Source organism: Sarcophilus harrisii, chromosome 2, assembly GCF_902635505.1.
Source record: "Sarcophilus harrisii chromosome 2, mSarHar1.11, whole genome shotgun sequence".
Lineage (NCBI taxonomy): Eukaryota > Metazoa > Chordata > Mammalia > Dasyuromorphia > Dasyuridae > Sarcophilus > Sarcophilus harrisii.
The window spans coordinates 331,823,240-331,836,360 of NC_045427.1; the positions used below are offsets into that span (position 1 = coordinate 331,823,240).

The following is a 13,121-nucleotide window of genomic DNA, read 5'->3' on the forward strand; positions in this document are numbered from 1 at the left end:
TCTTTCTTTTTGTCAGTGACCTCCCTGGGATATATGCCCATCAGTGAAATCTCTGCATTAAAAGATATATTGATATTTTAACTATTTCATTTGCATAATTCCAAATTGCATTTCATTATGGCTCTGTTTATTTACAGTTCCACCAACATTGTAATAACATGGCTGTCTTTTCCCTACTTCCTTCAAAATTAATAACTTCTTTTTTTTGGTCATCTTTGCTAATTGGCTGGCTATGAGGTGAAATCTTGTTTTTTTTTTTCTATTTCTTTTATTTTTATTTATTTGAAGTATTCTTTCATGTGGTTGTGATTAGCTTTCAATAGTTATTTTCAGAACTTTTTATATTTTTGACTATTTATATGTTGGAGGATGGCTTTCAGTTTTATATATTTCTACTAATTGAATATCTTGTATAGTCATGACCCTAGGACTGCATAGAGCCTGAGCTGATTAGACCTCTTACTTGCATTAAATCCATATTGTTTGTTTTCTTTGTCTTTAAGCCCACTTATGCTTTTTTTTTTTTCACCTGAGTTTATATGACACTCCAATAGTCCTTTTTTGCAACCCTGGATTAATCAAAGAAGTTCTCTTTCTCTTTAGATTTCTTTATTATTGTTCTTTTTGATGATTTTTAGAGCTTTACTGACATCTTTGTGGATGTTTGATCTGGTAGGCTTTAGGCCCACAGTATTGGATCTTCAAAGATTCTCAGTACAGAGTGCTGAAACCTCATAGCCCCTGAGTCTGGAATATTAAAATCTGAACTCTGCTGTGCTCTTATTGGTAGCCATTGCTCTTAAATGATGATAGAATCTATATTATGGGTATCCAACCACTTTCTGGGTGGGAGTTTCTCATGACATCTTTCTAGACCTGATGCCACCGGAAACAGGGCCTTGCAGAATATAGGTATCTCTCATCAGTTTCTGGTTGTTCTGGGAGGTTTTTGTCTTATTTTTTTCTCTAGTGCTTTTTTGATGAGCCCTCTTATTTATTGCCCATAGGCTTATGGATGCCTTTTTGTGTTCTTTTTGGGGGTGGGTGAAGTCATTTAATGTTATTTTTAGGTTTTTGCTAGAATAAATGTCTGGGCATTGAACGTCCTGTGCTTTTTAAGAACTTTCTCATTTTCTACATGTCTGCCATTTAATAATGCAAGTTTGAACCCTGGTTCATGAAACTCCTGTGTTCCCTATTGTTTCTAGGATAGAAAAAGAGGAGAGGGTTTTTCCATTATTGTGAAGGATATTGGATTTCGTTATTTTTAAGGTCTTTTCTAATTTTAAGAATTTGTAATTCTGGGGCTGTTTGCCATCACTACAATTTTGTATGCTTGCTTTGATATTCATTTTAATGCAAAATTAATTTAATTGAAAAGTGCCCAAATTTAGCATAAATTTTGTTAAATGTTTTGTTTAAATTAATGTGTTTTTCTTTTAAAGTTGTAGTCTACTTTAAGGAGATCTTATGATTTCTGCTATTTTAGTAAGTATAGTAATGACAGAACTAAATGTACAAGGACATTCTCTTAAGTTCAAAGATAAATTAATATTTATTCTTTGATTTATTTTTCAGAGCTATGGAATGATGAGCTTCAGTCAAGGAAAAAAAGAAAGGATCCCTTCAGTCCAGACAAAAAGAAACCAGTTGTTGTATCAGATATCCTTTTCCTAATTTCTGAATTTTGAAGTGTTTTTTGCAACTTTTTAATAATTTTTCTTAGTACATTTTGACACTGAGTATAAGTTCCTTGACATAATGGATTATCTATAATGTTTTTGAAGGCCAAGAAATATCTCTTAAGCAGGGGTGCTATAAATTTAATTATGGAGCCTCAATTCTGAAAATCCACATGGATTTCTAACATGTTAGTTTTTGCTTTTTAAACTAATGCTTTTGAATATTTGTGATTCAATTTTTTTTTGATTTAATTTTTTTTATTATAATAACTTTTTATTGACAGAACCCATGCCAGGATAATTTTTTACATCATTATCCCTTGCACTCATTTCTGTTCCGATTTTTCCTCTCTCTCCCTCCACCCCCTCCCCTAGATGGCAAGCAGTCCTATATATGTTGAATATGTGTGATTCAATTTTAATTTGGACTTGACTCATAATTTTATTGATATTAGGAATTCCTGGTGTATAGTTCACATCAAACTGGATGTTCAGTAGGCATCTCGAACTCAACATATCCAAAACAGAACTCAAAAATTTCCCCTTCAAACTTTCCCCTCCAAACCTCTCTACTATTCTTGAGGACATTTTCATTCTCCCATTCAGTCAGGCTCATAACTTCAGTGTCCTCTGTCTTACTCTCATTAACATCACATACCTAATTCATTGCAAGGTGTTGTGTCTGCTCTCACAACTTTCTTATACACTCCCTTCTGTCTTGCTCTCAGTCAAGCTTCTCTTTTGGTTCATTGCTCTTTGCACCTCAGTCCTAGACTCAGCTGCCAGTATGATTTTTCTAAAGCATAGGTCTATTCATGTTGTCCTCTACTGAGTAAACTATTACCTTAAGAGGGGGAAATATAAAATCCTTTGTTTGACATTTTATTTTTTATTTATTTATTTTTTTATTTAATAGCCTTTTATTTACAGGATATATACATGGGTAACTTTACAGCATTAACAATTGCCAAACCTCTTGTTCCAATTTTTCACCTCTTACCCCCCCCACCCCCTCCCCTAAATGGCAGGATGACCAGTAGATGTTTAAATATATTAAAATATAACTTAGATACACAATAAGTATACATGACCAAAACATTATTTTGCTGTACAAAAAGAATCAGACTCTGAATTATTGTACAATTAGCTTGTGAAGGAAATCAAAAATGCAGGTGTGCATAAATATAGGGATTGGGAATTCAATGTAATGGTTTTTAGTCATCTCCCAGAGTTCTTTTTCTGGGCATAGCTAGTTCAGTTCATTACTGCTCCATTAGAAATGATTTGGTTGATCTCGTTGCTGAGGATGGCCTGATCCATCAGAACTGGTCATCATCTAGTATTGTTGTTGAAGTATATAATGATCTCCTGGTCCTGCTCATTTCACTCAGCATCAGTTCGTGTAAGTCTCTCCAGGCCTTTCTGAAATCATCCTGTTGGTCATTTCTTACAGAACAGTAATATTCCATAATATTCATATACCACAATTTATTCAGCCATTCTCCAACTGATGGACATCCATTCAGTTTCCAGTTTCTAGCCACTACAAAAAGGGCTGCCACAAACATTCGTGCACATACAGGTCCCTTTCCCTTCTTTATAATCTCTTTGGGATATAATCCCAGTAGTAACACTGCTGGATCAAAGGGTATGCACAGTTTGATAACTTTTTGAGCATAGTTCCAAACTACTCTCCAAAATGGTTGGATTCGTTCACAACTCCACCAACAATGCATCAATGTCCCAGTTTTCCCGCATCCCCTCCAACAATCATCATTATTTTTTCCTGTCATCTTAGCCAATCTGACAGGTGTGTAGTGGTATCTTAGAGTTGTCTTAATTTGCATTTCTCTGATTAATAATGACTTGGAGCATCTTTTCATATGACTAGAAATAGTTTCAATTTCTTCATCTGAGAATTGTCTGTTCATATCCTTTGACCATTTTTCAATTGGAGAATGGCTTGATTTTTTATAAATTAGAGTTAATTCTCTATATATTTTGGAAATGAGGCCTTTATCAGAACCTTTGACTGTAAAAATATTTTCCCAGTTTATTGCTTCCCTTCTAATCTTGTCTGCATTAGTTTTGTTTGTACAAAAACTTTTCAGTTTGGTATAATCGAAATTTTCTATTTTGTGATCAGTAATGATCTCTAGTTCTGCTTTGGTCATAAAGACCTTCCCCTTCCACAGGTCTGAGAGGTAAACTATCCTATGTTCCTCTAATTTATTAATAATTTCATTCTTTATGCCTAGGTCATGAACCCATTTTGACCTTATCTTGGTGTACGGCGTTAAGTATGGATCAATGCCTAGTTTCTGCCATATTAGTTTCCAATTTTCCCAGCAATTTTTATCAAACAGTAAGTTCTTATCCCAAAAGCTGGGATCTTTGGGTTTGTCAAAGACTAGGTTGCTATATTTGTTGACTGTTTTATCCCTTGAACCTAATCTATTCCACTGATCAACTAATCTATTCCTTAGCCAATACCAAATAGTTTTGGTAACTGCTGCTCTATAATATAATTTTAGATCTGGTACAGCTAAGCCACCTTCATTTGATTTTTTTTTCATTAATTCCCTTGAAATTCTTGACCTTTTGTTTTTCCATATGAACTTTGTTGTTATTTTTTCTAGGTCATTAAAATAGTTTTTTGGGAGTCTGATTGGTATAGCGCTAAATAAATAGATTAGTTTAGGTAATATTGTCATCTTTATTATATTTGCTCGCCCTATCCAAGAGCATTTAATATTTTTCCAATTGGTTAGATCAGACTTAATTTGTGTGAAAAGTGGTCTGTAATTTTGCTCATAAAGTTTCTGATTTTCCCTTGGCAGATAGATTCCTAAATATTTTATATTATCAGTTGTTTGACATTTTAAATGTTTCATAATCTGGCCTTTTCCTCCCTCTCCAATTTTTTTATACTTCTGGTTTTCCTTTGCACACTCAACTCTCTTTCCTTTCTTTATGCCTTTGGAGTGGTTATCCTTCACGCTTAGGAGGTTTTTCTGTCTCCCTTTGAGCTCAGCTCACACCTCCTGTAAAAGGCCTTTTTTTGGTCTCCCCAGATGCTTATGACTTCTACTCTGAGATTGTTAATGCTTTTTGTTGTTTCAGTAGTGTCTGACTCTTTGTCATCTCTTTTGAGGTTTTGTTAACAAATACTACAGAAGTTTGCCATTTTCTTCTCCAGCTTATTTTCCATATGAGGAAAATTGAGGAAAACAGGATTAAATGATTTGCCTAGAATCACACAGCCTTGAATCACAGTGTCTGAGACTAGATTTGAATTCAGGAAAATGAATCTTCCTGACTCTAGGCACTCTATCCAGTGAGCCACTGGACTGTCCTTTGAAACTAATTCTCACCCACTTTGTGTATATCTGTGTGTAATCTAGTTATGCTAATTATCTATATATTTTCCCATTTAGATTGTAAAATCATTGATAGTAGGAACAATTTTCATCTTTCTTTGTAGACCCAGTCTTCAGGATAGTGCTGGGCATATAGTAAAGAATACTTTTTGAGCAGTTGAGCAACTGTCTTCACCATTGTTGGATCTGCATGGAGAACTGAGAAATTAAAGTACCTTCCTAAAGTTGTAGGCAAGCTTGTGTGTGAGAAAGAGCTTTCAGCTGTGGAAGATAGCTCTTTATCTACCAGATAATATTACTCTTGATTTATTTCCTAAAATATGATTAATAATTTTATTTTCCTGAACTACCTAAAACACAATTTTGTTGAACAGCAATTATCTATCTATTATCTATCTTTATGCCATAAATTTCTTTCTTTTATCTTATTGGTTACTGATAGATTTTCTTTTTTTTTTTTTTTTTTTTTTTAATAGCCTTTTATTTACAGGATATATACATGGGTAACTTTACAGCATTAACAATTGCCAAACCTCTTGTTCCAATTTTTCACCTCTTACCCCCCCCCACCCCCTCCCCTAAATGGCAGGATGACCAGTAGATGTTAAATATATTAAAATATAACTTAGATACACAATAAGTATACATGACCAAAACATTATTTTGCTGTACAAAAAGAATCAGACTCTGAATTATTGTACAATTAGCTTGTGAAGGAAATCAAAAATGCATGTGTGCATAAATATAGGGATTGGGAATTCAATGTAATGGTTTTTAGTCATCTCCCAGAGTTCTTTTTCTGGGTATAGCTAGTTCAGTTCATTACTGCTCCATTAGAAATGATTTGGTTGATCTCGTTGCTGAGGATGGCCTGATCCATCAGAACTGGTCATCATCTAGTATTGTTGTTGAAGTATATAATGATCTCCTGGTCCTGCTCATTTCACTCAGCATCAGTTCGTGTAAGTCTCTCCAGGCCTTTCTGAAATCATCCTGTTGGTCATTTCTTACAGAACAGTAATATTCCATAATTTTCATATACCACAATTTATTCAGCCATTCTCCAACTGATGGACATCCATTCAGTTTCCAGTTTCTAGCCACTACAAAAAGGGCTGCCACAAACATTCGTGCACATACAGGTCCCTTTCCCTTCTTTATAATCTCTTTGGGATATAATCCCAGTAGTAACACTGCTGGATCAAAGGGTATGCACAGTTTGATAACTTTTTGAGCATAGTTCCAAACTACTCTCCAAAATGGTTGGATTCGTTCACAACTCCACCAACAATGCATCAATGTCCCAGTTTTCCCGCATCCCCTCCAACAATCATCATTATTTTTTCCTGTCATCTTAGCCAATCTGACAGGTGTGTAGTGGTATCTTAGAGTTGTCTTAATTTGCATTTCTCTGATTAATAATGACTTGGAGCATCTTTTCATATGACTAGAAATAGTTTCAATTTCTTCATCTGAGAATTGTCTGTTCATATCCTTTGACCATTTTTCAATTGGAGAATGGCTTGATTTTTTATAAATTAGAGTTAATTCTCTATATATTTTGGAAATGAGGCCTTTATCAGAACCTTTGACTGTAAAAATATTTTCCCAGTTTATTGCTTCCCTTCTAATCTTGTCTGCATTAGTTTTGTTTGTACAAAAACTTTTCAGTTTGGTATAATCGAAATTTTCTATTTTGTGCAGTAATGATCTCTAGTTCTGCTTTGGTCATAAAGACCTTCCCCTTCCACAGGTCTGAGAGGTAAACTATCCTATGTTCCTCTAATTTATTAATAATTTCATTCTTTATGCCTAGGTGATAGATTTTCTAGATCTACTTTAAATAAGAGATTTGGCATTTTTACTTTACTCCTGTAATTATTGGGAAAAGATAAGGTACTATCACTTTTACATATAATGCTTGCTTTTGGTTCTAGATACTTTTTTTAATCACAGTAAAAAATATATATATATTTCCACACTTATACTTTATAGTGTTTTTAGTAAAATGAATGGAGCATTTTGTCGAAAGGTTTTTTTCTTTGTCTATGGAGATAATTATATGGTTTGGGGATTTTGGGGTTTTTAATGTGAGTGATTTATTGTGATTTTTTTCCCCTTGTGTTGAATCATTCTTTCATCTCTGAAATGAATCCAGTGAGTGATTCTTTAGATATATTGTTTTAGTTGTTCTGTAGTTCTTCCTTATTTTATTCTTCTCTAGTTTACATATTAGAAATATATTTGTCCCATAAAAAGAGTTTTAAAGAATGCTTTTTTTTCTCATTGTGGTATTTAAAAAAATTTAATTTATGGAATAAAACAACCATTTACATAACAATACAATAAAAAGATAATTGGACATGAAACTGAAAATTTGCTATGCACAACTTGCTATTTCTTTCAAATATACGACCAAATTATCATATAAAAATTTTTTTTCTTCCTTCTTTCCACCCTGCTCCTCCTCTACCCCTGACCCTAGAGATGGCTACCATGAAACACACATTGATGTATATATATGTAAAATTATTCTATACATACTTCTGTTTATCAATTCTTTCTCTGGGTGCAGATAGCATTTTTTTTCATATGTTCTTTTATAGTTAATTTGGGTATTTTTAATAGACAAAGTGACTTATATTCTTAGTTATTCTTAAATCAATATTGTTGTTATTGTATACAATGTTTTCTTGGTTGTGCTCATTTTACTCATTATTTTGTGCAGATCTTTCCCTGATTTTTTTAAATCATTGAGCTCAATATTTCTTCTAACTCATTAGTATTCCATCATAGTCATATAACATAAATTGTTCAGCCATTCCCCAATTGATGACCATCCCTTTAATTTTCAAGGTTTTTTTTTTTTTTGGCTGCCACATAGAGAGGTGTTATAAACATTCTTTGAAGACAGAGATTCTTTTCCTTTTCCCCAAATTATCTGTAGAAATAGACTAAATGGTGGTATTGCAGAATTTGTAGGATAGAGGTAATTTAATAACTCTTTGAACATATAGAGTGCTTTTTAATCAAATGTTTTGAGAGTAATTTTTATACTAGTCTTGGATAGATCAAAAAAAAGAGGAAATATATCCATAAATATGAAAATATTTGTAGCACTGGGTTTTTTGTTGTGTTTTCTTTTTATATATAGTAGCAAAGAACTAGAAACTGAGGAGATATAATATGCCATAAGAAATAAGAAAAGGTTCAGTAAATCCTAGAAAGGCTCATATGTACTGATGTAGAATGAAATGAACAGAACAAAAATAAGTTATAAAATCCCAGGGCACTATGAAAAGAAAACAGTTTTGAAACCCTTGAGAATTCTGAACAATAAAATGAGCAACCATGATTCTAGAGCTCACTACATTGCCTGACGGAGAAGTGATAGATTCAGAACTTTTTAGACATGTCCACTGTGTGAATTTGTTTTACCTGATGATGCATATTTGTTACATACATTTCCTTTTTCTTTTTCCAATGGTGGGAGGGAAAGAAAGATTTTTGTTATTTAAGAAAGATAAAAAATTTTTTTGTAGTGCCAATATTAATTGTTCTTTCAAAAACTGATATAAATTCTCTTGCAAATCTATTGGGGGATTTTTTTTTAATTTAATTTTATTTTTTGCTGTTTCCCTTCACAGCTAGTTATTTAATCTTTCATGAAGCTATATTATTTAAGATCTGTCTTTGGTGGTATTTTATTTTGGATGTTTTATATTTGTCTTGGTGATCCCTGTATTTCTTCTGTATTCTTAGTTTTGTTTTTGTTTTTGTTTTTTTGCTGAGACAGTTGGGATTTTGACTTGCCTAGAATCACACAGCTAGGAAATATTAATGTTTGAGGCTAGAGTTGAATCAAGTTCTCCTGACTTCAGGGTTGGTACTCTATCCACTGTGCCATCTAGCTGCCCTTTGTGGTCTTAATTTTGATGGCATATAACTTCATAGTAAATTCTGATAATTCTTTTTATTTCTTCTTATTTCACATTTATTGTATTTCACTTTTTATTTTGTTAATTTTTTCTGCTCACTTTTCAATCAGATTGACTAAAGACAAATTATTTTTATATTTTCAGAAAACTGTTTTTCACTTTTATCAATTATGTTGATTTTTGTTTTCTATTTCAGCCATTTTTTCTCTAACTTTCAAAATTTTCTCCTTTGTGCTTATTTTGGGTTTGTTTCTTTGTTGGTTTTCTAGTTATTTTAAATGTCCCATCGGTTTAACTAATTACTTTTCTATTTTTTAAATCTATGGTTATAGGGATATAATTCTTTCTTTGAGGATTGCTTTAATTACATCCCAGAAATTTTGGTATGTTTTCACATCTATTCTGATCATTATTTCTGCTGTACAAGGCCAGAAACTCTGAGATTTATTCCATTATAATTTCTTCTTTTAAGGTTGTTAGTTCTCTTTTGAACTATAACAATATCTTCTATCATTCCATGCTTTTTTTGTAATCTAATGGGAGTTTTGTTTCATTTCATGTTGTTTTCTTTTTTATAGAATTGATTTCCTGAGGATTATAATTTTTGTGTGTGTTTTAGTACTTATTGTCCCTTCTAATTTTAGAATATGTTGTTGGTTTATTTATCTATGTTCTAGGTTTTTAATTGATTTTTTTTCCCTCTTGAAGTCTTTGATGGATTTAGGCTTTTCCCCTTAAATTCTCTTGTTGCTAACATTCTGACTTCTCTTCTTTTGATAGCAGGCTTAAACCTAGAGTGGGACTCCAAATTTATTTTTCATTAATCTCAGTCTCTGCTTCAAATAGTTTCTGAGGGGATAAGACTGATCTTAACTGGATTGTAGTACCATTTCCTTCAGATTCAGTGTAGCAAAATATGCTGTTCTCTGTCCCAGTTCCCTCTACTTATTTAAGTTCCCTGGCTGGGTTTTTTTTTTTTTGTGGGGGGGGGGTTAGGATAGAGAAGAGTCTGTGTAGTCTTTGTAGCCATTTGATTGCTCTAATTTTCCATCTAGTTTGCTTGACCTCAGGCATTTTCTTTCTTTTTTTTTTGCAAGCCCTTTTTCTGTTATTACCCAATTTATACCTGATATTTTTGTTCAGATCTGGAAAGGATATAAAGTCACTAACTATTGTTATTGGATTTCTTGATATTTCATTTTATTTTTGTCTCAATTGATTTTTTTTTTTTTTAGGTTTCCATTGGAGCAGGTATAAGGAAGCTATCTATAGCTAACTTATATGTTAAATCCCATAGTCCCCTTTTTGAAGAATATTTGAAATCTGAAATCTACATACTGAAATATCATGCTTACAAATCATAATTTAAATTTCTGAAAAAGAAAATGTGAATATGATTAGTGTTATTATTCTCATCTAATAGCAAAATTGTCCTTAACTTTTTAACGCCCCTATATAGTTTATATGTTACAAGACCTAGATATTCTTGAAGATTGGACAACAATTAGAAAGGTAAGATTTTAATTGATGTAAACAGTATGAATATTGCAGTATTTCTCTCTTTTTTAAATACTTCTTTTAGACAATTGGAAAGGCATTGTAGGACAAGTACATATCATTAATCCCATTATGATTCTCATCTTTGTCATACCATAGGAGATTACTATATCATTTACTTGAACAGCTTTAAATACATCTTTTATACAAAATATGAAAATTTCTTTTCATAGAAATGGACCTCATGGCAGAGGGATCAAGCCTAACACAAATGAAAATAAATATATACTCTGAAATTGTAGAAGTTTTTAATCTTTAAAATGATGGGTTCCTTCCACTTTTACTTTTAAAGCAAAATATATCTATTGTATTTAGAACATTCTGAGAGTCAGAAATTACTCATTAAGCATTCTTAATGTTAGAAATTACTTATTAATTTTGAGTTTTCTTTTTCCTTGCAAAGAGAAGTATGTGATATCAAATCATACATCTTTTTAGAAAAGATTCTGTTATTAGAAACTGAAAGACTATTTTAACAGTTTGGTGGAATACTTCATTCCACATTGTTATTTAACTTTTCATTGTTCCGAGTATTCAAGTATTATAAACGTTTGATAGATGAAAGAAAAAAAAAATCCTCTATCAATAAAACTGAATAAGCTTATATTCAATTTTTAAAAAATGACTTTAAAATTGCTTTCATATAATATAATATAAAATAGCATAATCATAATCTCTTTTCTCTCCTTAAGGCAATGGCTACACTTGGTCCACATAGAGTAAAAGCAGAACGTAAGTTGCTCATTTCTCTTGTATGTTATTACATAGGTTTCCTCTATCAGAATTGATAGAATCATTAGTACACTAAGGAATTTCCCTACTATTGGGCTCATTTTGTTTGGTGAAAACATACCAATGAGATATATTTCTTCCCCCAGTATATTCTATATGGGTAGAAAATGTTAAGATTCTACATATAATGTAAGGAAGACACAGTTTTGTTTTTAGCTTTTTACATCTTCATCATTATTTATTGTAGCAATAATTCAAAAAGAGTCCTCCAGAGAATTAAGCAGCTTCTTCTATAGTTAATCCTCAAAAAGCATGGTCAGCATAAAGCTCTATAAATTTTTAATATGATATACAAACAAGGGAAACAACAGTTATGTTAAAGATAACATGTCGAATTGAATTATTTAGGATTATTTGTCTGTGAATATATGGCCAGAGATTCCTCTTAAAATAAATTTATTCAATAATTGAATGGATGGATCTGTGAGCTTATCTTTACCTCTATTACCTCTATTGCTATAGGTGCACTCACTCCCTCTTTTTAAATTTTTTAAAAAATATTTTATTTTTCCTCAGTTACATGTAAAACAATTTTTTACATGTTTTTAAATTTTTGAGTTCCAGATTCTCTCGTCTTCCTTCTCCACCACTGAGAAAGCACATATGAAGTTATGCAAACATTTGCCCCAAAAATATTTATTTCCCATTCCCCAAAAAACCCTCAAGAAAAATAGTTTAAAGAAGTATGCTTCAGTTTATATTCAGAGACAAGCAATTCTTTCTCTGTATATGATGACATTTTTCATCATAAGTCTTGGATCATTGTATTGCTGAGAATAGCAAAGTCATTCATAGCTGATCTTTCCACAACATTACTATTAACTTTGTACATGGTACATTTCACTTTACATGAACCCATGGAGGACTCGCCAGGTTTTTTGAGAGTATCCTGCTCATTATTTCTTTTTTCTTTTTTCTTTTTCTTTTTTTTTTTTTTTTAATAGCCTTTTATTTACAGGTTATATGCATGGGTAACTTTACAGCATTAACAATTGCCAATCCTCTTGTTCCAATTTTTCTCCTCTTACTCCCCACCCCCTCCCCCAGATGGCAGGATGACCAGTAGATGTTAAATATATTAAAATATAAATTAGATACACAATAAGTATACATGACCAAACCGTTATTTTGCTGTACAAAAAGAATTAGACTCTGAAATATTGTACAATTAGCTTGTGAAGGAAATCGAAAATGCAGGTGGGCATAAATATAGGGATTGGGAATTCAATGTAATGGTTTTTAGTCTTCTCCCAGAGTTCTTTCTCTGGGTGTAGCTGGTTCAGTCCATTACTGCTCCATTGGAAATGATTTGGTTGATCTCATTGCTGAGGATGGTCAGGTCCATCAGAACTGGTCATCATATAGTATTGTTATTGAAGTATATAATGATCTCCTAGTCCTGCTCGTTTCACTCAGCATCAGTTAGTGTAAGTCTCTCCAGGCCTTTCTGAAATCATCCTGTTGGTCATTTCTTACAGAACAATAATATTCCATAATATTCATATACCACAATTTATTCAGCCATTCTCCAACTGATGGGCATCCATTCAGTTTCCAGTTTCTAGCCACTACAAAAAGGGCTGCCACAAACATTCGTGCACATACAGGTCCCTTTCCCTTCTTTATAATCTCTTTGGGATATAAGCCCAGTAGTAACACTGCTGGATCAAAGGGTATGAACAGTTTGATAACTTTTTGCTGCTCATTATTTCTTAAAGAACAATAATATTCCATCATTTCTTAAAGAACAATAGTATTCCATCATAATCATT

At 32.3% G+C, this 13,121-nt stretch overlaps 1 protein-coding gene across 8 annotated transcripts in view; it reads left to right on the forward strand.

Annotated features, from left to right (window-relative positions):
• The window catches only part of BRMS1L (BRMS1 like transcriptional repressor), a 122,872-nt gene that overhangs the window by 101,303 nt on the left and 8,448 nt on the right, over positions 1–13,121 (forward strand). For all 8 annotated transcript variants that reach the window (XM_031952876.1, XM_031952880.1, XM_031952875.1 and 5 more), the window contains 3 exons: positions 1,579–1,662; positions 10,448–10,512; positions 11,250–11,289. In XM_031952876.1, the coding sequence (XP_031808736.1) occupies positions 1,579–1,662; positions 10,448–10,512; positions 11,250–11,289 (189 nt within the window). The remainder of the gene's footprint in view (positions 1–1,578; positions 1,663–10,447; positions 10,513–11,249; positions 11,290–13,121) is intronic.